Source organism: Eptesicus fuscus, chromosome 15 (genome assembly GCF_027574615.1).
Source record: "Eptesicus fuscus isolate TK198812 chromosome 15, DD_ASM_mEF_20220401, whole genome shotgun sequence".
In the NCBI taxonomy this organism is placed as follows: Eukaryota; Metazoa; Chordata; class Mammalia; order Chiroptera; family Vespertilionidae; genus Eptesicus; species Eptesicus fuscus.
The window spans coordinates 79,477,072-79,499,690 of record NC_072487.1 but is presented as its reverse complement, the minus strand read 5'-3'; the positions used below and the strand labels follow the sequence as shown (position 1 = coordinate 79,499,690).

Below are 22,619 nucleotides of genomic sequence, written 5' to 3'. Positions count from 1 at the left end.
GAACCCAATGGCCCAGCTTGCCGTGCACTCGCCCTGCTGGTGTTTGGGTGGGACTCGGGCAGGCAGCTGAGGAACGGGGGAGGCAGGGGGGCAGCTGAGGAAGGGGGGCATGGAGGCAGCTGAGGAAGGGGGGCAGGGGGGCAGGGGGGGCAGGGGGAGGAAGTGGCCGGGCCCTTCACAAAAAGCACAATCAGCCCCGGATCCTGGAACGACTTCCCCACCCCTGCCCCCTGCCCGTCCTCCAGCCATTTAAAATCCGGTCTCCTGTCCAGAGCACAGGTCTGCTTCTGCCACACTCCTTCCTGAGGCCTCACCTGCCCAGAGCTTCCTGGCGGCTCGGAGAGGAGCCCAGGCCCTTACAGGCAGGGCCTGAGCCCGACAGCGCAGAGCCGGCTTCTGGCCCCACCACCTCCCGCTGTGCGGCTTCAGGCAGAGAAATGGAGCCTCGGTCTCCCCTGTCAGAGGGGACGCCACTCCCTCTGGGTGGCTGGGAGGACGCAGTGAAGGGTGCCTTTGGCTGCTGCCCAGCGTGCGACCAGCACTCTCCCCTCCCTTCTTAGTCCTTCCTTCCTTCCATGGCCCATAAGCGCAGAGGTCAGCAAATAGTCTCCTTTCAGCAGAATGAGCTCTCCTGTTGGGGTCCGAATGGCCAGTCCCCCGAGGCACCAGCTCCCACAGCCGTGCTGGCTCCATCCTCAGGACAGTGCTGACCATGCCTCTCTGGTCCTCACACCCTGCTCCTCTGCCAGCACCGTCCTGCCTCAACTCCACACCACCACGCTCACCAGCCGTCCCACTGCCCGGCTTCCTGTCCCTCCCGCCCAGTCCCACCTCCACCTGGGACCAGCCTCCTGTTTCTAAGTGAGGGATCTGGTCCTGTCACTTCCTGTGTAAGAACCACCCACAACGTTGTCCATCAGCAGCACCGAGTAGCCGGGCGTCAGGCCTCACTTCTCCTGGTCTCCATTCCTATGGTCCCACCCATTTCCATCACCAGAAACCCAGCCTTCAGCACTGTCTCTGGTTGGAAGATGGCGAGAGCTTCAAAGGGGAAACCTCTGGGATTGGATAAAAAGTAAAGAGGCACTAGCGCTGAGACTGAGCCTGAATGCGGGAAAATGAATAAAATAGATTCTCCACTTCATAATGAGGCATCAAGCCTTGGGCAGTGTTTCTCAGTGGTTAGAGCCTCTGCCCAGGCACCAAAGGGTCTCAGGTCCCATTTCTGGTCAAAGGAACATACCTGGGTTGCAGGTTTGATCCCCAGCCCCAGTTGGGGCACATGCAGGAAGCAACCAATCAATGTGTCTCTCTCATCAATGCTTCTCTCTCCTCCTCCTCCCTCCTTTCGATTCTCTCTAAAAATAATTGGCAAAAATATCCTTGGGTAAGGATTAACAAAATGTAATAGTAACAATGTATCAATATTTGTTCATTAATTGTAACAATTCTGTAAAAAAAATAGAGAGGAGAAATTAAGAGTGAAATAAGAGAAGCCTATTGGGTCAAACTGGAACCTAGAGGAAATGGGTGGTTTCCTAGTAAAAATACACATTCATAAAATGGACCCTAAAATAGGAAGAATACAAGGATAAATGACCCACCCAGGCACCTCCCCGCCCCCCTGTGGTTCTCCTCTCCTTGCTCTGGGTAGGGCTCCCTCTCCGGGGACAGGGAAGGGAGAGGAACAGCTGTTTGCAGCTGTTTGCAGGTCCCCTAAGATCTGGCCCCGCCCAGTGCCTTCCTCTCCCCGCCCCAGGACAACACACTGTGCAGAGGGACCATCTGATTGCAGGGACTGGACACAGGTGCAGAAGCGAAATGAACTAGGCTGCCCCGTGGCACTGGCCCCAGGGGAAGGACCACTTTCCTGTCTCTGGGTTCCAACCGCCACGCCACACCCGTGCCCGAGGCTGTGGGCACGCCCCCCAGGAGCCCCGCTTTCCGAACACCGGGGGCAGGATGGCATCTTCGGGGGCAGCCGCACCCACAGACCCTCTGCCTCCGCCTGCTGGTGGCCGTTAGGTGCTGTCCACCCGCGTCTGGTCAGCAGCCCTTCCCCGTACCCTCCTCAGCTGCCACTGCGTGGCCAGCTGGCGTTTTACTCTGCGTTTGCCTCCCCATCTCGCTCCTCCTCGGAGGAAGCCCATCCTCTGGCATCTCGAATTGAGCACCTGGACTGACTTTGCAGAACGGCCCGCCGGTGCCCACGAGCAGCACCTGTCCTTCCAGCGGGGCGCTCACTGAAGGGCCCTGTCCTGTAAGAACCTCTTGGGGAGACCGGGGCTTCCCCATGGCCCCGGCCCATTTGAGTTGGACTCTGGACTCTCTCAAGGATCTGCACCTGTTGAAGTTTGCACAGCCCTAGAATAATGCCGTCTGACGACGGACCTCTGCTCTTGGTCACAGGAGCTACGGAAGGTCCGCCTGTGTTTTGATGATGCTGTGAGAAGTCGGTGGACACAGACATGAAGCCAGTCCCCCGCAGCTGTGCTCCCTGGACGGGCCCCTGATGGAAGCCAGAGGAATGGGGGAGGGGTTTGAGTTGGAATGAGTGTGGTTCCCTGCAGGCGAGTCTAGTGCTCGGACACTTTATAGACTCACAGGCACCGAGCGGGGATGTGTCAGTGTTCAGCGTGACATCACCAAACACTGAGGCCAGCCCAGTCCAGCCTCGCCTCGGAGCCTCAGCTCCGAACCTCAGGTCCTCAGAGAGCCGGGCCAAGCCCTGAAGAGCCGCAGCCAGTTCCGAAGGACTCATCCTACTGCCAAGGAGCCGAGCCTGGGCCCGCAGACGTGAGCCTGGCCCCGCAGACCAGGCCTCCCTCGGAGAGCAGTGTGGCCAGAGCCCAGGGACCCTCCCTTGCGCTGCCCAACGCTGCCCTGGGGCCCAGGGGGGCGGGATGCCCCAGCTGCCCCTCCCCCTCTGCCCAGGTGAGGCCAGGCACTGGTTTCAGGCCTGGAGGAGGAGCCCCAGGGGAGAGACGCCTGGGTTTCTCTGGCAACGTCAGGGCGGGCCTGCCTCCCAGCCTCCTGCCCAGCTCCTGGCTCACCTCTGGAGGGTTGGCATCTAGGTTCTGGGCTCTGTTCACGGCTGTCCTGGAGTCTCCCACCTGGTGAGTACCTGGTGGTGGGGGTGGGAGGGCGGTGGATGGGGTGCGGCACAGGCAGCCAGGAGGGTGGCTTGGCCTTCCCACTTTCCACGTATGCGGCTGGGTGCAGACTAGCTGCCCTTGCTCTGTCATGGTCCCCTGGGGAGGGGAATTCCATGGGGCTCCCTCTGAGGGCTTGGGGCCTCCTCGGGGGCAAAGCCAGTCTGACCCTGAGATGGGGATGCCCTCCAGCCTTCCCCACTGCCCTGCCCTGCCTTTGTGCTCAGGTCCTACTGCAGGTGGACCTAGATTGTCATCTAATAAACTCTGCCTCAGTTTTCCCATCTGTAAAATGGGGATAAACACTGTCCCAGGCCCCAAATGGGCCTGAGGGTTCAGTATCTGGTTTCGCCTGGCAGGTCCACTTCCAACAATGGGCTCAGCACAGACCCCTCTAGGTAACTCCTCCAGCAGAGGGCGTGGACCTCCAGGCATCCTGTCTTTCCAGAAGATTCCTGTCCATTGAGAGTTAGAGGTGGAGGCAGCAGGTGGAAGGAGACCCTCAGCCGTGCCCCCAGAGCAGTGGTCCTTGACACTGTTCTGGGCCCATGATGGAGCTGGTCCCCAGGGCAGGGCTGTCTGACCACAGGCTCCTTCCCCAGGTGCTGGGGTCCAAGGCTGTGTCACTGCCTGGGCATGCCTGGCTCCGGGGCGGTGCCCAGGCAGGGCTCTGCTCTGGGTCCTGTGGCTGAGCAAGTTGGCAGCACCTTCCTCTTGGACTGGAGAGTAGCCCCAGGTCACCAGTCGCCTGGGGAACGTGCTGGGAGCAGGCCGGGGGTGTGGCTTCCTGCTGGCCTCTCTATGGACATGCCCGTGAGTCTGTCCTGAGTGGACAGGGGCTCCGCTCCTGGCAAGCTGTGGGCTCAGGCTTCTCTGGGCAACTGCGTCTCAGTCCTTACTTCTTAGCCGAGGGGGTGCAGCCAGCTGTGCCCTACGTGTCGCTGCCTCTGACGTGGACCCGGCTCTGTGGTCCCGGTGCTCACTCTCCCCCGCTGATGCTTCCCCGCCTCCACAGCTTCCCAATCGCTGGCTGTGTCGCCTTGTCCCACCCTGGCACCTGCACCCTCGGTGTGGCTCTGAGTCCTCCTGGGGCCTGACCAGCAGGGCGGAGCCAGCCTCCCTGGGGAGGGGCTGGTGGAGGCGCTGAGGCTGGGAGACACCCCCTGACCAGACCCCACTCCAAGCCTGCTGGCAGCACCCCCAGGCCACCCTGCTTGCCCCTCTCCGGAGACCCTGGTGTGCGTGTGTGTGCATGTCTGCGGGTGCATGCACGTGTGTGCGTGCGTGTGTGTGAGCTCCTGGGTGTCAGAGAGGTAGCGTGTGCTTTTGAGCAGCAGGTCCAAGGTGCCCGGGTGCTCGGTCATCAGCCTGTCACTTCCCCAGATGTGACCTGAGCCTGGCTCAGCCTCCAGGAGCTTCCGTGTGGACCCTCGGGCCCTGACCCTCTCCGGCCCCTGCTGCCTGGTAGCTTCCGGGCCTGGCCTGTCGCAGGGCAGTTTGGGGACCGCTGCTCCCCCAGAGCTGGGTCTGTGTGTGTGGCCGTTGGGTGCCATGCCAACGCCCAGACCTGCTGTTGCTGCCCAGGTTTCTGTGGTCTCCAGCCTGGGGCCCCGAGGAGGTGGGCGTGGCAGCTGCGGGCCTTTCTCCTTCACGGTCCACTGGCTGTGGGGCCTGCTCAGGGCGGCTTCTCTGGGGACGAGGCGATGACAAGTAAACAGTGTGGCTGATCACAGCCGAGTGCTGACACTCCCAGAAGGAAGCCGTCCCCACCCACTGCCCGCCATCCAGCCCAGGCCCCGGGCTCCTCATGGGGCCGATGGGGCACGTGCAGCCCCTGGTGGCATCGAGGCAGAACCTGCTGCCTGGAGAGTCTCCACTTCCGGGGCTCCATGCATGTGCCTCGAGGAGCCGGGCGGTGGCCGGAGCGGGCAGGCTAGGCTGGGTAGGCTGGTGAGGACAGAGGTGCGGCTTTCTTGGTCTGTGCCTGGCCTCAGGGTCACACTGGGTGTTCTGTGTCTCTGACCTTACACAGAACCTACAGGTGCCTGGTGTGTCCGGCAGTCGGGGCTCCCCCCACTGTGTCCACCCAGCGCTGGGAGAGGCAGGAGGGCTGCCTTCTGACCCCGCCAGGACCCAGGACTGGAGGCAGTGCCTGGACTCCTCCCTTAGGGTTGTCCTCATGAGCCCCCCATGCCCGGCCACGAGCATTCACACGCCAGGCCACCCCGGCCCCCAGCAGCCCCTGGGCCTGTCGGGGAGGAGGAAGGGAGGGGCGCCAGGCCCACTCGCACACTCTTCCTCAGCAGGAGTGGCATCAGGGTGAGAGGCAGGAGGGATCGGGAGGGGAGCTGCATGTGCCTCCCCGAGCGTGGAGGGAGCTGCGGGGTCTGAAGGGGGACACCTGCCGGCAGCAGCCGGGCTCAGGCTCAGTTGAGATGCTGGCTGAGCGGAGCGAGCACAGGCCGGGCCTTCGTGGGGATGCTTCTGCACCCCAGGCTGTGGCCTCTGCCCAGTGGCCTCCTCAGAGCCGTTCCGGCAAAGGCTGCAGCCCGGCCATCACAGCAGGTGCGAGCGCAGGGGTGGGGCGGGGCGACCTGGGGAGCAGCTGTGGGCTGGACACGGCACAGGGTCCTGTCGGAAGAGGGCTCGGAGGCCTTCGGGCGGCACAGGGCCCGGGAAGGATTGCAGCTCCTAAAACGAATGGGTGTCGCCCCTCGGCCTCGGCCTGACTGCTCCGCCGGCTCCAGTGCAACCCCTGGGCTCACCGTCCCCAGAGGCGGGCTGGGCGGGGGCTCCAGGCACCCAGGTCACACTGCGCCCTGGGACGGGTTGGAGCCCTCCTGGGCGGCTGAGCTCAGGGCCAGCTGACCACAGGCCCAGGTCCTCCCACCATACCGCCCTGCAGGGTCATCCCGGAGGTGACAGGAGGCCCCTGAGGTGCACCGGGCAGGCCTGGGCTCCTGGGGCTGGGCAGCTGAGCTGTTATTTCCATGAGCACCTGCCGGCCAGGGGGCCGAGAGGCCACACCCACCCTCCTCCCCCCACTCCTCCCCCCCCCCCCGCCCCCCTCCCCGACACACACACCTCTTTCAAGCAGCCAGAGGCAGTGGCTGAAGTCTTTGTTAGTGTCAGGGTCTGAGCCCTCAGCCCCTCGTCCAGCTGCTGGGGACATGCCTCAGGCTGGCTCCTCTCTCCTGTGCCCGGGTTCCCAGACTGAGCCCTCAGAACTGAGCCTTGAGCCCAAAACCAGCCTGGGATTGAGCCCGGCCCTGCTGCCACCGCTGGCCCTGGGAGCCCACCCTCACCCCCAGCGCCTCACTGCGTCCCCACTCTGACTTGGGCTGCGCCCAACCCCGGCCCTGGAGCTCGCTCACCGTGCCCAGGTGCCCAGGAGGCCAGGAGCAGGGTGCTGCCTGGAGCCCAGCAGGGGCTGAAGGCCTCAGCACGGTTGCTGAGTGACGCGGGTTATTGTGCTGTCACCGCCACCTGGAATTCTCCTCCCCGCCCCCACGCCTCCGAGAGGCAGCATCAGGAAGCTCCAGGCCGTTGCCAGCCCAGGGCCGGGCAGCCCACCGTGCCCACCCCGGTCCATGACCATCCTGAGGGCTTCCATCCTGGGCAGGGGACCTGACGGCGTGTGAGTGGGTGTGGCCAACCGGCCTGGAGCAAGAATGGGTGCCAGGCGGCAGACCCTGAGGCTGCCCCCTGAAAGCCCCCGGGGCATGTGGTGACAGGGCTCCCGGCTCTGCCCTCGCTGCTGGCCCGGCAGTCCCGGCAACCTGCCTGGGGGAGATGGCCCAGGCGCACCCCAGAGATAGCCAGGGGCACTGCCCCTTCTGCCCCAGGGCCCCAGGGAGACCAGCTGCCCGGAAGGCCCGCGCCAGGCCCAGGTAGGGTTTGTGTGACTGAAGCATGAGTCTGAGCACCTGGCACACCTTCCCTGGGGGACTTGGGGCCGGGGGGCCCTGCTGTGTGCCTTCTCCCAGGCCTCAGTTTCCCCACCTGTAGGTGGGCTGGGCTGATCACAGTGCCTACCAAGAGGGGTGCAATCGGGGTCCAAGAGAGAATGTCTGGGGACCGCCGTGGGGGCACGTCACGGCCCGCACCTTCCTCGGCTGTGGGTGCTCCGAGGACCTCGAGAAGCAGGAGCGTGGACAGGGGGTGCGCCGTGCAAGGCTCCGCTGGGCCCACACCTGAACAGCTGCGTCTGCTTCTTCCTCCCAAGGGCAGGCGGGCGGCGTCCAGCTGCAGCCGAGGAGGACCTCCTGGCCGCCCTGAGGTGGCCCAGGCCCTCCCCACAGCCAGGCGTCCCTCGGGAGGCGCCCTACGTGGCCTGGACTGACCACATGGAGAGGCCGGGCACCGCGGGGCAGGCCTGCAGCCGCCCTGCTTGGACAGCCGGTGACGAGGCCCAGGATGGGGACAGCTCCGTGTCATCGGGCCGCCTGTCCGGCTCCTCGGGGGGCCACAAGTCGTGCGCACCTGCCCACAGGCCCTGGAAGGAGAGGCCCCCCCTGGTGCTGGGGTCCCCACAGCAGCGCGGGGAAAGCAACTCCCGGCTGGAGCAGCTGAGGGAGAAGATCCGGGCGCAGGCGTGTTGGCAGGCCAGCTGCGCCTCCCTGGGCACCTCGATGCCCTCCAGCGCCTCGCACCTCCTCAGAGCCTCCCCGCCAGCCCCCCGGAGGAAGGTCAGAAAGCTGAAGAAGGCCCCTCCGGCCCCGGCCTGCCCAGGTCAGGAGCAGCTTCCTGGTGAGGGTGGGCGGGCCGCCCTGGGACCCTGGGCGTACGCACTGGGTGCCACGTGCCTGAGGCCCCGAGAGGGGCTCACAGCCTGGGAGCCGAGTGGGAGGTCAGCCTCTCAGAGGGGCCTCGAGCTGGGCTTCAGCACAGGGAAGGCCAGGCTGCTGGCAGCAGAGCGGGTGCGTGGGAGGGCCTGGTCCCGGCTGCAGCCTTGCCTTGCAGAAGGGGCACGGGGGCGCGGGAGGCAGAGTCAGGGTCAGGTCTGGGGGACTCGGGTCAGGAACACCTTGAGAAGCTTGAAGGGGGGTTTGAAGGTGCCCAAAACACGGTGTTCTCCCGCCCGCGGCACGGAGGGGGTCGGGGGGGAGGCAAGGGCAAGGCTGGGGATCTAGAGAAACACCCACACGTAGCTTCCCTGTCGGACAGACGGCCACCACAGCCCTGCGGCTCTGCCCACTGAGCCGGTGCCTAGCTCTTTCCAGGAGGCAGGATGGGTGCTTTCTTCTAAGACGACACTTTGTTTTAAAAAGTCTGAAACGCACACAGCATTGACCGTCCCCCCACGTCTAAGCGCACGGCTCAGCGGCTTCAGGGTCATTCCCACTGTTGCGTGTCCCGTTCTCTCCAGGACTTTCCCTCCCCCAGACACTCTGCCCCATGAAACACCCACTGCCACCCCAGCCCCTGGTCCCACCGTCCACTTCCTGTCCCTGTGGTCTGACTCCTCTGCGTCCCTCACAAGAGTGGGACCCTACAGGATTTGTCCTCTCGTTACTTTTTTCTTAAAGGAGAGACAGCCTATGTATCCGAACGCAGCTGCAAAGCACAGACAGTGAAACGAGAATGGCTGACATCCCCGTGTCTCCCTCCCCGCCCCTGCCCTGGCTAATGCTTTGGGGCGCGTCCCTCGAAGTCACTCTTCACTTTGCAAAAGCTGGCCTTGGCCTGCACACAGGGACGGTCCTTTCCCGTGCTGCATGGTGCCAGCCGCACGAGGCCCAGCTGAGGCACACGGAGCCCTGTCGCCCCCAGGCCGCCCTGTGGCGCCGCTCTGGCTGAAAAGTCACGTGGCCTCGAGCTCAGCACCACGAGCGAGGTCAGCCCGTGGAGGCACCTGGGCCTGGGGTCTGAGTCCCGGGCGCTGTGCCGAGAGGCTGTCGAGCGGCTGCCCAACGGGACCTCTCCCTCGAGGTCCCGTGGCTCCCTCTCCTCATGACCCCCTCTCTTTACACTCTGCTCCAGGCTTCGGCAACCCGAGTGCAGCTGGGCGTGCCGTTCAAGACAAGGCCATCCCTGGCCAGGAGCGTGTGCCCTCCAGGGGCTCCCAGCGCCAGGCCTCTGGTGAGTGGCTCTGCAGCCGACCATCCTGGCACCTCGGCCCAGGGCAGGCTGGGCTCAGGGCAGGAAGCTGGCAGGCGTGTCTCCTTGCCGAGACTCCTGCACAGAATAAATGAGGCCTTTCCTGCATGGCCACATGCCAGGCACACGGTCCTCCAGGCCCTGCCGGCTCATGGGCTCGCTGCTCATCTCACAGGCAAGAGGCATTGCCTGCCTGGCCCACAGGTGGCCCAACCAGGCCACGTCCCAGCCTTGCTCGGCAGGTGCCCGGGTATTGGCAGTGGGTCAGCAGATTTCCAATCAGGGTGCCAAAGGCCCAGGGACCAAGGGAACCATGAGGGTTTGGCTCACTCATTCACCCAACAGACCAAGGAGTAAGGATGGAAGGCGGACAGGAGCCGCTCCTGGGGGCCGAGGGCAGGAGCCAGGGCGGCGTGGGCTTTGGCAGGCTCCACGGAGGCGGGGGGGGGGGGGGGCGGCGGGGGCTGTCTCCACAGTCCAGAGAGGCTGCAAGATGTTGGCGACCAAGGTAGGGAGAGGGAGAAGGGCTGGGAGCAGAGGTCAGGCTGTCCTGGCCCAGGGAGCACTGAGGGTTTCGGGGGGCTGTGGGCAGGAGGAGGTGAGTCAGGACTCCAGGGGGCAGTTAGAGCCTGTCCCAGTGGTGCCCTGGTGGCCGGGGGGGGGCCAAGGTTGGTCAGCTCTCGCGTCCAGACCCCCGTGGGTGGCAGCCACAGGCATGTTTTTGGGTGTCTTGCCCCAGTCAGAAGGGAAGCCAAGTGCGGGCCCAGCCCCCATGCGCCGAGGGCAGAACCTGTCCCTGACCCAGCTCCAGCCTAACCAAGGGCACGAGCCCCTCCACACGGAACGGCCGTCCTCCTCCTCCTGCTTGTGGACACTGATGGCCTCAGCGCGTCCGCCCTACGGAGGCCCTGGGGCAACAGTGAGATTCAGGACTTGGGGACCTCAGCGCCCACTGGTCACCAGCTCTTGGCAGTCACATTTCAGCTGCCGTTTTAGAGCCTCCAGAATCAGGGTGTGGGCAGGGCCTGGGTCCTGAGGTCCCTCCTGGCAGCAGCGTCGGGCACTGAGGACCAAGGCTGGACTGGCCGCACCAGAGGCCAGTCTTTCCCGTGGGCCTGGCCATGTAGATATGTGGGCTTGGCCTGCTCCCTTGAGCTCACTGGCTTGTTGGCTTCCCCTCCGGTCTGCCCCTGTGGGACTCAGTCTCTGCCTCTTGGGGTCTCCAGCCAGGGGTGGACCGGGCCGTGGGAAGGCCCCTCTCACTCCCGCTCTCACTCCTGGTCTCCCAGTGTGGCCAGCCGCCATGCCCTGGGTTCCCCCGTGGGCCAGTCAGTTATTTATTCACTCAACACACATGAGTGCCTTGGCCAGCTCCAAGTTGGGTGCAGGAGACCGAGATGGGAATCTGTGCACAGTCAGGGAGGAGGGGGGAGCCCGCCTGCAGGAGGGCTCCCCAGGGGTGCTCCACGCAGAACACAGAGAGGGGGTGGACAGCCACGTGTGCCCCTTGAGCCCTGTGCCCAGCTGCCCGCACTAGCATGCAGGACCAGGGAGCAGGGGGACCCCCACGCTGCCCCTGGAACCTGGCCGGAGCCCCTGTGTGTGTGTCACTGCTCACCTTCTCTCCCCTCCCCCTCTCTCCTCACGCCGAAGCTCCACGGGAGAAACACAAAAGCACGAAGAGTAGTTCTTGCAAAAGAGAGAAGGCCCCCAGATCATCCACCAGAAGAGCTGCCAAAGACCAGGGTGAGGCTGGAGGGGCCGTGAGGGGTGGCTGGTGCAGGGGTTCTGGGGGGCATCTGGGGTCGGCAGGGGCCAGGCTTGATTGGGGGTCTGCTGTGAATGGAGGAGGCAGCGCTGATGTCTTCACCTCAGGCGCCTGCAGAGCCTGACCATCGCCCACAGCAGTGGGTCCCACTAGTGCAGGGGCTGTCCTTGGGACATGCGAGTGAAAGTCTGCAAACCCCCATGTTCAGTCCCAAAGACCTTCGGCCACACTTCAACACGCATTCCCAGTCTGCTCCTCAAGCACACCGACACGCATGGACACGCATGGTGCATGGCAGGCCTATGACACGTGTGGTTGGCAGTGTGTCTGCTTTTCAGCTGCACTGGGCCATGTGAGGAGCCTTGGGCACTGGGAAGATAGGCGGAGGGAATGGGCTCCCGACGGCCTGCGGTGGGATCTGGAATTCCAGGGAGCGAGCTCACCTGGGCACGGTGGGGGAGTGGCCTGGGGCAGCGTCCACCGTCTTGCCCCCACTTTGGGGGGACGTAGAGCTGTCACCAGGGGGGACGTTGGGGACCAGTCTCTCTGGTCTTGGTGGTGGTAGCATCCCCACCGGCAGCTCCTGGACCAGGTGGGGCCCTGGGCTGAGGCCAGCTCACAGGACTCTCAGTCTAAGACACGGCTCTTGAGCTGCCCCTGCGCATCCCCGTGCCTCAGTTTCCCCCATGGCATGAGATGACAGTCCTGAGTGGGGGTGGTCCTGAGTGAGGTGGGGACACTGAGGCTGGGTCCCAATGCTGGGGGTGGAGGCAGAACCCCACTCCTGCTGAAAGTGAGGGGTGCTGGGAGACCTGGAGAAGGTTCCAGAAGCCACACTGAAAATGCACAAAACATACACATTCTCTGCATCGTCCTCGCCCCGCTCTCGGCTCTTTGGTTTGTTTTGTTTTCATGGCTCCCTTGAAAAATGACCAGCTTTCTGCCCGACACGGGGTCAGAGGGCACACCTCAGGCCGCATCCATCATCGTCACGCGTGTCTCCCGGATGCACTGACCATCAGTTCCTGTCAGCGGGGAAGGCACAGCTGGGCTAAGGAGGGATGGGTGTGGGGTCAGAGGTCAGAGTCACGGGACTTGGGAATCGGATGAATTAGAAATTTGCCGTCGTTAACAAAAAATTAAATCACAATAGTTATAAAATATTCATCCATCCGCTGGAGGAAAATGAAGCCCGATATTTAATTTCAGATGATATCACCTCACTTTGCATTTTTTATCATAGATGAGGTCGGCTCTGGGGCTCTGACAGGGCGCTGGGGACTTCATCCATTTCTGCAGATTAAAAACCCGCTCGTAAAAAAATTAATTGCCATTAAACTGCTCAGCAGAAGAAAAAATGTGCCCGTCAGGACCCATTTATTGACCCGGACCCTCTGGTGGGCTGATGGGGACACTGAGCTACCCACAAAGGAGGGGCCTGTGGGCGGGGTGCCAAGCCGCCTGGACAGAAACAGCCCCCTCCCACCGGACAGAGTGGTGTCTCAGGGAAGGCCCACCCCTGGGCCCCCTCGAAATCCAGAGGTGAGGGGGGGGGGGGCAGTCCCAGCCTTTGACTCTGCCCTGAGCCGCTGAATCCTGACGCTCTGGGCCTGAATTCTGACGCTCTGGGCCCAGCTCCTGTAGCGGTTGAGGCCGCTTTTCCATCTTGCAGCTCTGTGGGAAGAGCTGACGGACGGGTAACTGAGGCAGAGAAGTCAATGGCCCAAGCCCCAAAGCTAGTGATGGGCAGAGCTGGAATCTAAACCAGATCTAGGACTCCTGAGACCAAGCTCTTAACCTCCGGTGTCCCAGGGCCTGGGGCTGGAGGGCGGGCATAGTGGGCTGGGGGTGGGGCAGGGGTGGCAATGTGTCCTGGAGGGGAGTGGCCTCCTGTGTCCTGTCCTATTGGGGCGTCCTGTCCTATTGGGGCGTAGCTTATGGAGGACCCGGCCCCCAGGGGGCATGTTTCTAGAGGGACATGGCCTTACAGAAGGTGTGACTTAGCGGGCAGGGTCTGGGGACTTGTTCCAGAGAGGTGTGGCCTGGACGTCGCCTTACAGGACTTCCAGGGGGCATGGCCTCTAGAGAGCATGCCTCTGTGTGGCCTTCCTCTCCCGAAGCCCAGCTTCAGGCCTGCGCTGATGTCTCCGGCCTGGGCACTGGGAAGGGCCCCATCTGGAGCATGTGTGCGGGCAAGGCCTGACCCTGCCTGGCCACCTGCCCCCGGGCAGGCAGCTCTCTGGAGGGTCTCTGCTGTGAGGCTCCCTGGTTGACAGGAAGCCCCTTCATGGGGGACAGGACAACTTTTAGCCGGGCAACTGTTTCCCCTTCGATTGCCACCAGGGGAAGGGCAGTGAGTGCCTTTGTGTGTCTGTGAGCATCTCTGTGTGTGCATGTGTCTGTGTGCATCTGTGTGTGTGTGCATCTCTGTGTACATGCAAGGGTGTATATGTGTGTGCATGTGTCTGTGTGCATCTGTGTGTGTGCATGTGTACATGCAAGGGTATCTCTGTGTGTGCATGTGTACATGCAAGGGTATCTCTGTGTGTGCATGAGTATGTGTCTGTGTGAATGTGTCTGTTGTGTGCATGTGTGTGCAAGTTAAAGGCCGGCTGCTGCTCCTGCCTCGGCCAGGGCCCTGGTGGATGGGTTGGCAATGACGGTGGATGGTATTGGCATTTGGTGTGTGTAACCTGGATTATGAAGTAAAACCTTGAGAAGTGATGCTTATTATGTGACAAGCATGTCTGCATCTGGGACACACTCTCTTGGTCCCCTCATCCTGCCATCCTGGGTGTCTTCATGGTCCCCCAACCCCTGTTGTCTCTGAGTGTCGCCAGCTTAAAAGAGATGAATGGCTTCAGCTCAGTACCAGGGACCAGCTGTGACATTACCCACTCGCCTGCCCTGTGTGGGCTGGTGGCTTGTTAGCATCACCATTGTTATGGTTATCAGTCGGCACTTACCGTGCTGCATGCACGTCCGGCCTGTGCTGAGGTTTTACAGACAGCCGTAGGAAGAACATGTGTTCTTCCCGTTCTGGGGCCGGAATCTGAAACAGGGTGTCGGGGCTGTGCTCCCTCGGAGGGCTCCAGGGGAGGGTCCTTCCTGCCTCTTCAGCTTCTGGGGCTCCTGGCCGCATCCTTTCAATCTTCACGTGGCCCCGCCCCCTCATTCACGTGCCCACTTCTGGTAGATCATGAGACCCCACCCCTGTTCACATGACCACTCCCCTTATTCAGGTGGCCATGCCCCCATTCACATGACCATGTTAATGTAAAAAACATTCAAACCTGAAACGAATTTTTGTGAGTTTATTTGAGCCAAATTCTCAACAATTGCCGGGAAGCAAGATCTCAATATCTTCTATAATAATAAAAGGATAATATGCAAATTGACCGAATGACCAAACAGCAGAACGACTGTTCAGATGACCACGCTATGACATGCACTGGCGCCAGGCCAGCCAAGGCGGGTGTGATGCGATTGGTCAGGGAGCCCACCATCACCCTGCAGAGGGAGGCCCAGGCCACCAGCCCGTGGGGTGATCAACCAGGGGGCCTCCATGATCGCCCTGCAGAGAGGCTTAGGCTACCAGCCTAGGGGGCAATCAATCGGGGGAGGGGCGGGAGGCTCCATGATCGCCCCACAGAGGGAGGCCCAGGCCACTGGCCAGGGGGCAATCGATGCGGGGGGTGGGGGGCTCTGCGGAACCAGGGAATGGGGGGAGGGGGCGGGGTAGTGGCAGTGGACATGGGCAGCCAAGGTGGGTGTGGGCAGGGGGTGGGGCCACAAGGCAGCCTGGGCTTGAAGGCACGAATTTTGTGCACCGGGCCCCTAGTACTGGGATAATGCTACGGAGAATGGTAGCATTTTGTTTTATAAATTACCATCAAAGGGAGAGGTGTAAGTGGGTCACATGAAATCCATTGGTGATAGATGAGGGAGGCGGGAGAAAGCAAAGACAGGGAAACATCTGGGATTGGATAAAAAGTAAAATGATAGACACATACTGCTTTTACTTAAGTGGGTGCAGGATAGTTAATGGCCAACAGTTAACATGATAATAACAATGAGGGAATTTAAGGTCTTGGCCCTGGGCCATGGCATATTGGTTGTGCCCTGAGGGGTCCAGAAAAGGGGAAGTTACAAGTTAACTGACGTTTCACAGGTATGTTCTCTTAGATGCAAAAAGACAATAGGTTTAGTTAAGAACTACCCACCATAGACTGCTTTTTATTTTATATATATACTAGAGGCCCGGTGCATGAAATTCGTGCATGGAGGGGGGTTGTCCCTCAGCCCAGCCTGTACCCTCTCCAATCCAGGACTGCTGGCTCCAAACTGTTTGCCTGCCTGTCTTCCTGATTGCCCCTAACCGCTTCTGATTGCCCCTAACCGCCTGCCAGCCTGATCACCCCCTAACCACTCCTCTGCCAGCCTGTTTGCCACCAACTTTCCTCCTCTGCTGGCCTGGTCATCCCTAACTGGCCTCTCCTGCAGGGTTGATCACCTCCAACTGCCCTCCCTTGCAGGCCTGGTCCCTCTCAATTGCCCTCTCTTGCAGGCCTGGTCCTTCTCAACTGCCCTCCCTTGCAGGCCGGGTACCTCCCAACTGCCCTCTCCTGCTGGCCATCTTGTGGTGGCCATCTTGTGTCCACATGGGGGCAGGATCTTTGACCACATGGGGGCAGCTATATTGTGTGTTGCAGTGATGATCAATCTGCATATTACTCTTTTATTAGATAGGATAGAGGCCTGGTGCATGGGTGGGGGCCAGCTGGTTTGCCCTGAAGGGTGTCCCTGATCAGGGTGGGGTTCCCTTGGGGCATGGGTCGGCCTGAGTGAGGGGCCTGTGGTAGTTTGCAGGCCGGCCACGCCCCCTGGCAACCCAAGTGGAAGCCCTGGTATTTGGAATTTATTTTCCTCCTACAATTGAAACTTTGTAGCCTGGAGTGGAGCCAAGCCTGGGGCTCCCTCCGAAGCAGGCAGCCATTTCTGTTGGGGTTATAATTGAACCTTTGTTGCCTTAAGCGGGTGGGCCCAGCCAGGGTGTGTGGAAAGCTTTGCTTCCCCTGTTGCCGGGGGCAACCCTGGCCTGCTCTCTCAAGCTCCATTCTGCCGCCATTTCTGCTAAGATTTGTTTACCTTCTATAATTGAAACTTTGTAGCTTGAGTGGAGGCTTAGGCCTGGCAAGGGCCGGCGGAAAGCTTGGCTTCCTCTGTTACCTAGGAAACATTGCTCTCTGTGGCTGTAGGCATCTTGGTTGGGTTAATTTGCATACTCGCTCTGATTGGATGGTGGGCGTGTCTTGTGGGCGTGTCGGAGGTATGGTCAATTTGCATAGTTGTCTATTATTAGGTAGGACTAGAGGCCTGGTGCATGAAATTCGTGCAGGGGTGGGTATGTCCCTCAGCCCAGCCTGCACCCTCTCCAATCTGGGACCCCTCGAGGGATGTCCCACTGCCCATTTAGGGCAGTGGGACATCCCTCTCACGATCCAGGACTGCTGGCTCCCAACTGCTCGACTGCCTGCCTTCCTGATTGCCCTTAACCGCTTCTGCCTGCCAGCCTGATCACCCCCTAACCACTCCCCTGCCAGCCTGATTGATGTCTAACTGCTCCCCTGCCAGCCTGTTTGCCCCCAACTTCCCTCCTCTGCTGGCCTGGGCAGCCCTAACTGCTTTCCCCTGCAGGGTTGATCACCCCCAACTGCCCTCCTTTGCAGGCCTGGTCCCTCTCAACTGCCCTCCCTTGCAGGCCTGGTCCCTCCCCTGCTTGCCTGATCACCCACAACTGCCCTCCCTTGCAGGCCTGGTCCCTCCCAACTGCCCTCCCCTGCTTGCCTAATCTTGTGTCCACATGGGAGCAGGATCTTTGACCACATGGGGGCAGCCATCTTGTGTGTTGGGAGTGATGGTCAATCTGCATATTACTCTTTTATTAGATAGGATAGAGGCCTGGTGCATGGGTGGGGGCCAGCTGGTTTGCCCTGAAGGGTGTCCCGGATCAGGGTGGGGATTCCCTTGGGGCGTGGGGTGGCCTGGGCGAGGGGCCTGTGGTGGTTTGCAGGCCGGCCACGCCCGCTGGCGACCCAAGCGGAGGACCTGGTATCTGGAATTTATTGATCTTCTACAATTGAAACTTTGTAGCCTGGAGCGGAGCCAAGCCTCCTGCTTGCTGAGTGGTGGCAGCCATTTCTGTTGGAATTCATGTATCTTCTATAATTGAAACTTTGTAGCCTGGAGTGGAGGCCTAGGCCGGCCAGGGCTGCAGAAGCTTGGCTTCCTCCATTACCCGGGGCAACCCTAGCCTCCTGCTCTTCCAGTTCAGTGCACAAAACAGAAATGCCACCATTTCTGTTGGAATTTATTTACCTTCTATAATTGAAAGTTTATACCCTTGAGTGGAGGCCTGGGCCCACCACAGTGTGTGGAAAGCTTGGCTTCCTCCATTGCCAGGGAAACACAAGCCTCCCTCCAGATCTCTATGGCTGCAGCCATCTTGGTTGGGTTAATTTGCATACTTGCTCTGATTGGCTGATGGGTGTGGCTGGTGGGCTGGCTGGTGAGTATAGAGGAATGATGGTTAATTTGCATATTACTCTTTTATTAGATAGGATCTTTTATTGATTTTAGAGAGGAAGGAAGAGTGAGAGAAACATCAATGATGAGAGAATCATTGATTGGCTGCCTCCTGCACACCCCCCACTGGGAATCAGGCCCACAACCCAGGCATGTGCCCTTGATCAGAATCTAACCCAGGACCCTTCAGTCCACAGGCTGACGCTTTATCCACCAAGTAAAACTAGCTAAGGCTGCTTTTTATTTTAAAAAGTTTAATTTGAGACCATCCTTTGTGGTTACTTTAGGTCTTAGAGTTTGCAGAACTGCCATACCAGCCTTTGCTGAGCTAGTCAGGTTAGCATGTGGCCTTGTTTCATCCACAACTGCAACCCATGATCATACGATCACAACCATGACCACATGGCCACACCCCGAGGCCACACTCCCGTGTTCATGTTGTCCCTCCTCCATCCTCACAGGACCCCTCCTCCTTCCTTACCTAGCCATCCTCTGTCTTCACCTGGCCCCTCCTCTGGCGCGGGGAGACCAGGTATCAAGCAAGGTGGCCAAGCAAGGTCCTGAGGGGGCACTTGAGGACCATCAAGGGCCCCGGAGGGAGGGCTGGAATGTGTGGCTCTGGGTGCAGTGGGCTGTGTCAGGGCGGGTGCGGGGAGAGCCAGCAGAGGAAGGCGGGCTGAGCCAGGAGGCCAGGGTCCTGTCCCCACCTCCCCTGCACACACTCACATGCACACTGGCTCCGTTTGCCTTCTGCCCGCCGTGGCCCAGGCCCCAGAAGGCTCCTACCAGTGCCCTCGTGAAGTCCTGCCCAGCGACCCGCCCCTTCCCCAATCCAGGCAGCAAGTGTTGAAACAGCCCTTCCAGGAGGCAGGACGTCCCGCCCACTGCTGTCCCCGCCCCTGCTGTCACGTGAACTGGTCTCCCAGGCTGCACGGAGCCGCTGCCCTCCCACCGGGACAGCTTTCGGAGCCTCTGTGTGTGTTTTCTGTTTAAGATTCTGAGTTGGTTGGTGTTTACGCCTGGAGGAAAGGACAAGCCCTGGTGCGGGGGCTGCTCGGGCCCCCTCCCGCCCTCCCCAGGCTCCAGAGCAAGGCCCCCTCAGGAGCGCCGGCCCCCACCACCGAATTAGGTACCTTGTGCCTCCGCGTGCGCGCGCGGGCTCCCCCTGCTCTACTGCCGAATCTGGGTGGGCGTGGGCCCCATGCCGCCGGGAAGGAGGGGGCATCGGTGCCAGAGCAGCGCCCCCCAGTGACGGGCCAATGCCCTGCAAACTCGCCACCAGACGGGGACTTGGGGAAACCGTCCTATTTAGAAGCCGGAGGTCAGGGTTTCCGTCCCTGAAAGGCACCCCTTTGGCTCCAGGAAGGCTGGGCACGGCTGTCTCGGCTTTCCTGACTTAGGGGAGCAGGGCGAGTGCCGACCTGGGGTCCTCCCAGACACCCGTTCCGCAGCGTGTGCTCAGTGCTCACCAGGTGCCAGGCACAGCCTCACAGCACCTGAGGTGGCACCTGCCCCTCAGGGCTTCTGTGAGTCAGGGATGAGCAGAGAGACCAGGGGACTCCCCGGGGCGGGGGTGGGGTGCCTCTGAGCCCTGCAGGTCCGCCCCCAGTGACTGCCTGTCTTTGCAGGAGACACAGAAGACCCTGTTGACCCCCGGACACTCCGTCCAGCCGCCGTCCGCAGTGACCCCCAGGTGTCTGCCCACATGCCCAACCTGGCGTCCTGCAACGAGGCCGGGAGCATCCAGTCGGCCATGGCCGTCCTGCAGGACCTCCGCCGGCAAATCCAAGCGGGGCTGGAGCTGGCCCAGGACCATCGCCGCAGGGGAGAGCAGGAGCGCCGGCAGCTGGCCGGGAGGAGGCCCCAGGGCCACTGGAGTGCCCCGGATGTGCGGGCCGCCCCCCGCAGGAGCTCTCAGGGCCCGGCAAAGGGGGTGCACTGCTCCTCCTCAGAGTGTGCCAGGAGCGCCTCCACTGAGCAGCACTGGGGCGCCTCGACCAGGAGGGAGTCCTCTCCACAGAGGACCTGGTTCCCCCAAGGACGGGACCCCACCTTCCAGAGGCCTGGGAGCCCCCCTGAGAGGCCCCGGAGTGCCTCGGCCGGGCAGAGGGCCAGGGCCCCCTGCAATGACTGGGAGGCCTCTCCCCGAGGACCCTGGAGCCCTCCCGCCCAGCGGCCCTGGAGCGCCTCCTTCGTGAAAAGGGCCAGCGCCCCAGTCCAGGGCAGAGCCCACCCCTGGCCCAGGCCCGCCCAGAGCACCTCTCAGCTGGCACCTGGGCAGGAGAAGGAGGCTCGGCTGCCGCCGCCCTGCCCAAAGCCCCGGGGGTCGCTGGGCCACCCATACAGCCCTGCGTCCTTGCGGGAGTTCATGCGCCAGAAGGCCCTGGCGCGCCAGCAGCAGGTCCTGGAGGAGAAGGCCTCGGCCGCGCAGGCGCAGGAGCTGCGGAGCCAGCGGCTGCAGGACGTGTACAGGCAGCAGAGGGAGGCCGTGCGGGGGAGGGCCGGCCCCACCAAGGCCTTCCCCCTGGTCTCCCAGACGACCCCCAGCATCGTGACCTTCGTCCCACACTCAGCACCGCTCAGGGTAGGCACCGGGTTGTGGAGGGGTGTGGACCAGCTCAGCCACGGCTTCCACCCCCAGGGCCCCAGGGCCTGTCTGCCCCCGGGTGTGACCGGGCTCTGGAGGGATCCCGTTGACTCCGTACCAGCCCCTAAAGAGGAAAGACGGAGGGGTGAGGCCCCGGGGCCAGGGCCAGCTCAGCCCAGAGCCAGGTTGTCAGAGTCTGGGTGAGACTCTGACTGCATCCGCCTGTTCCAGGGCCAGGACGCGCCCGGGAGTGGGGGGTCACCCACGCAGCAGTGGAGCAAGGTGACCTCCGGCATGGTGCTGGGGGACCAGGAGGCCCCGGGCAGGTGGGTATCAGGGGGGCAGCACTTCCTGGGCCCTGGGCCGCACAGCCTGGCCACCTCATGAGGGAGCCTCATACCACATCAAGGTCGCCACTCCCCGTGAACAGTCAGTGCATTTAGCGCTTTCACTGTGCAACCAGAGCCTGCTGGTTCCAAACCCTTCCATCGCCCAGGAGAAACCACACCCCATTAGCCCACCCTCCCCTGCACCCCATCTCCCTCCTGCGCATTCATGTGTTCTGGGCATTGGCCGTGTTCAGGCTCCTCTCTCAGAGCACGTTTTCTGGGTCTGTCCCTGCGTGTCGTGGTCAGGACTGCCTGCCTTCTCCAGGCTCCATGGCATTCCCCTGCAGGTGGACAGGTTTGGTTTTCTTCAGGGGACACGCGTGTGTCCACCTCTGGCTGCTGTGGAAGCTGGACTGGGAACATGGTGTGCGTCTCGGACCCTGCACTCAGGCCTGTGGCCTGGACCCAGCGTGGGGCTGCTGGGTCACGGGGTCGCCCCACGCTGGCCTTCTGAGGAACCGCCACTGTTCTCCACAGCGGCCACGCCTCATCTGTCCCACCCGGTCCATTCCACCGGCAGCGCCCAGGGTTCCCGTCTCCACATCCTCGCGACGTTTCCTTGTTTTGTTCACAGCGGCGTCCTGTGGGTGAGGTGGGGCCTCACGTGGTTTTGTTTGTTTCCCGGTGACCTTGGCGCTGAGCTTCTTCGCATGTGCTTGTCGGTGGCTTCCGTCTCCGAGGAAGGACCACTCTGCCCTTGGCTGTGTTCGGTGGAGTTACTGGTTTCTTGTTGAGCTGCAGGAGCTCTCTCTACAGCCTGGTCCTAACCCTGTGGCCACAGGGCCTCTGAGTTCCGCTCGTGCCCTCGGCCGCCGTCTCTCTGTTGGTTGTGTCCTTTGATGCGCGGAGGCTTTTCACTTCGAAGCAGCCAATCTACCTCTGTCTCCTGTTGTCTGTTTTTGGCGGCACGTCTGAAGCCGCCGCCGGCTGTCCTCGCTCTAACAGTGGCCGGCGGGCATATGGCTGCTCCGTACCAGCCCCCAGCAAACACGGACCCCGTGAGCACCCCCGGGTCTGCCCCAGAAGCACTGCCATACTCACGCCTGCACATGCGTGTTTCACACACACATGTTTCACACATGCCACTGGACGCGTACAGGCAGCAGAGGAAGGCCGTGCTGGGCCTCCCTGACCCTCGCACCTCTGTCCCCACAGCTTCTGCCTGTGTCTGGACCGAGCCTTGAACCATGAGCCTCTGCAGACAGGAGGCCCCCAGGAAGGCTGGGTGGGCGCTCCCCTGCCGACGTCTGCTGGCTCCCCCTCGGGTCCCCTAAAGCTCCAGGACCTGACTGCCCACCCCCCGCGCCCGGGGCTGTGCATCTACCTGGGCCCCGAGGAGGCGGAGCGCCTGGGCACGCGGGGCCCGCTGCACTTCCGCTACAAGCAGGCCCGGCTGCAGGCCCTGGAGACCATGGCCAACGTCCTGAAGCAGCGCATCGACCTCCTGACCGCCAAGCTGCTTGGGGCGGACGCAGCGGGCACTCTGGAGGGCCTGCCCTCGAACCTGCCGCCCTCACGCCCCAGCACCCGCGGTGCCAGCCTGCCCCCGAGCCTTGGCGCCCCCAAGCCCGCCGTGCCAGCCTGCCCCCGAACCGTGGTGCCCGACGCGGGCAGAGGGTCTCCCTGGCGCTGGGCGGACGTGCGTGCCAGGCTGCTTCTCTCTCCCGCCTGCTTGCCCGACGGAGAGACGCTGCTGTGGAGTCCTGGCTGGGAGCAGCGGAGGAGCGTGAGCCCCGGGGGCCACCTGGCCTACTCGCCCCCAGGTAAGCCCGCGCGCCTCCGGTAAGCCCCACACGCCCCAGCTAAGGCCTGCCCGTGGGCCATGCTGACCGCAGCCCTGTCGGCGGCCGAGGGAGCCCCCCTTTCCCCTGCCCCTCGGTTTCTTCTCCCAAGTGGGGATATGTTGGCAATGTCGCAGCTGTTGTCACCGAGAAGGTGGTGTAGGGGACGTCCTGGCAATGGGATGGGCACATAGGTCCCCGTCAGCTGCACTGTTGCCGTGCGTGGCTCTGGCTGGAGGAGGGGTGAGGTTGGTCCTG

The 22,619-nt window shown here is 62.3% G+C and overlaps 1 protein-coding gene across 11 annotated transcripts in view; it reads left to right on the top strand.

The window, feature by feature from the left end:
* The first annotated feature begins 6,668 nt into the window (after positions 1–6,668).
* CCDC187 (coiled-coil domain containing 187) overlaps positions 6,669–22,619 on the top strand; it is a 30,091-nt gene continuing 14,140 nt past the window's right edge. For 10 of the 11 annotated variants that reach the window (XR_008558387.1, XR_008558384.1, XR_008558383.1 and 7 more), the window contains exons 1-8: positions 6,669–7,042; positions 7,378–7,883; positions 9,135–9,233; positions 10,905–10,997; positions 18,599–18,733; positions 19,233–20,188; positions 20,423–20,517; positions 21,736–22,343. Coding sequence is in view for 6 of the 11 variants with exons in the window: in XM_054727606.1 (XP_054583581.1) it covers positions 6,945–7,042; positions 7,378–7,883; positions 9,135–9,233; positions 10,905–10,997; positions 18,599–18,733; positions 19,233–20,188; positions 20,423–20,517; positions 21,736–22,343 (2,590 nt within the window). In the remaining 5 variants the exon portion in view is untranslated. The remainder of the gene's footprint in view (positions 7,043–7,377; positions 7,884–9,134; positions 9,234–10,904; positions 10,998–18,598; positions 18,734–19,232; positions 20,189–20,422; positions 20,518–21,735; positions 22,344–22,619) is intronic. The other variant, XM_028127142.2, reaches the window with a different exon arrangement.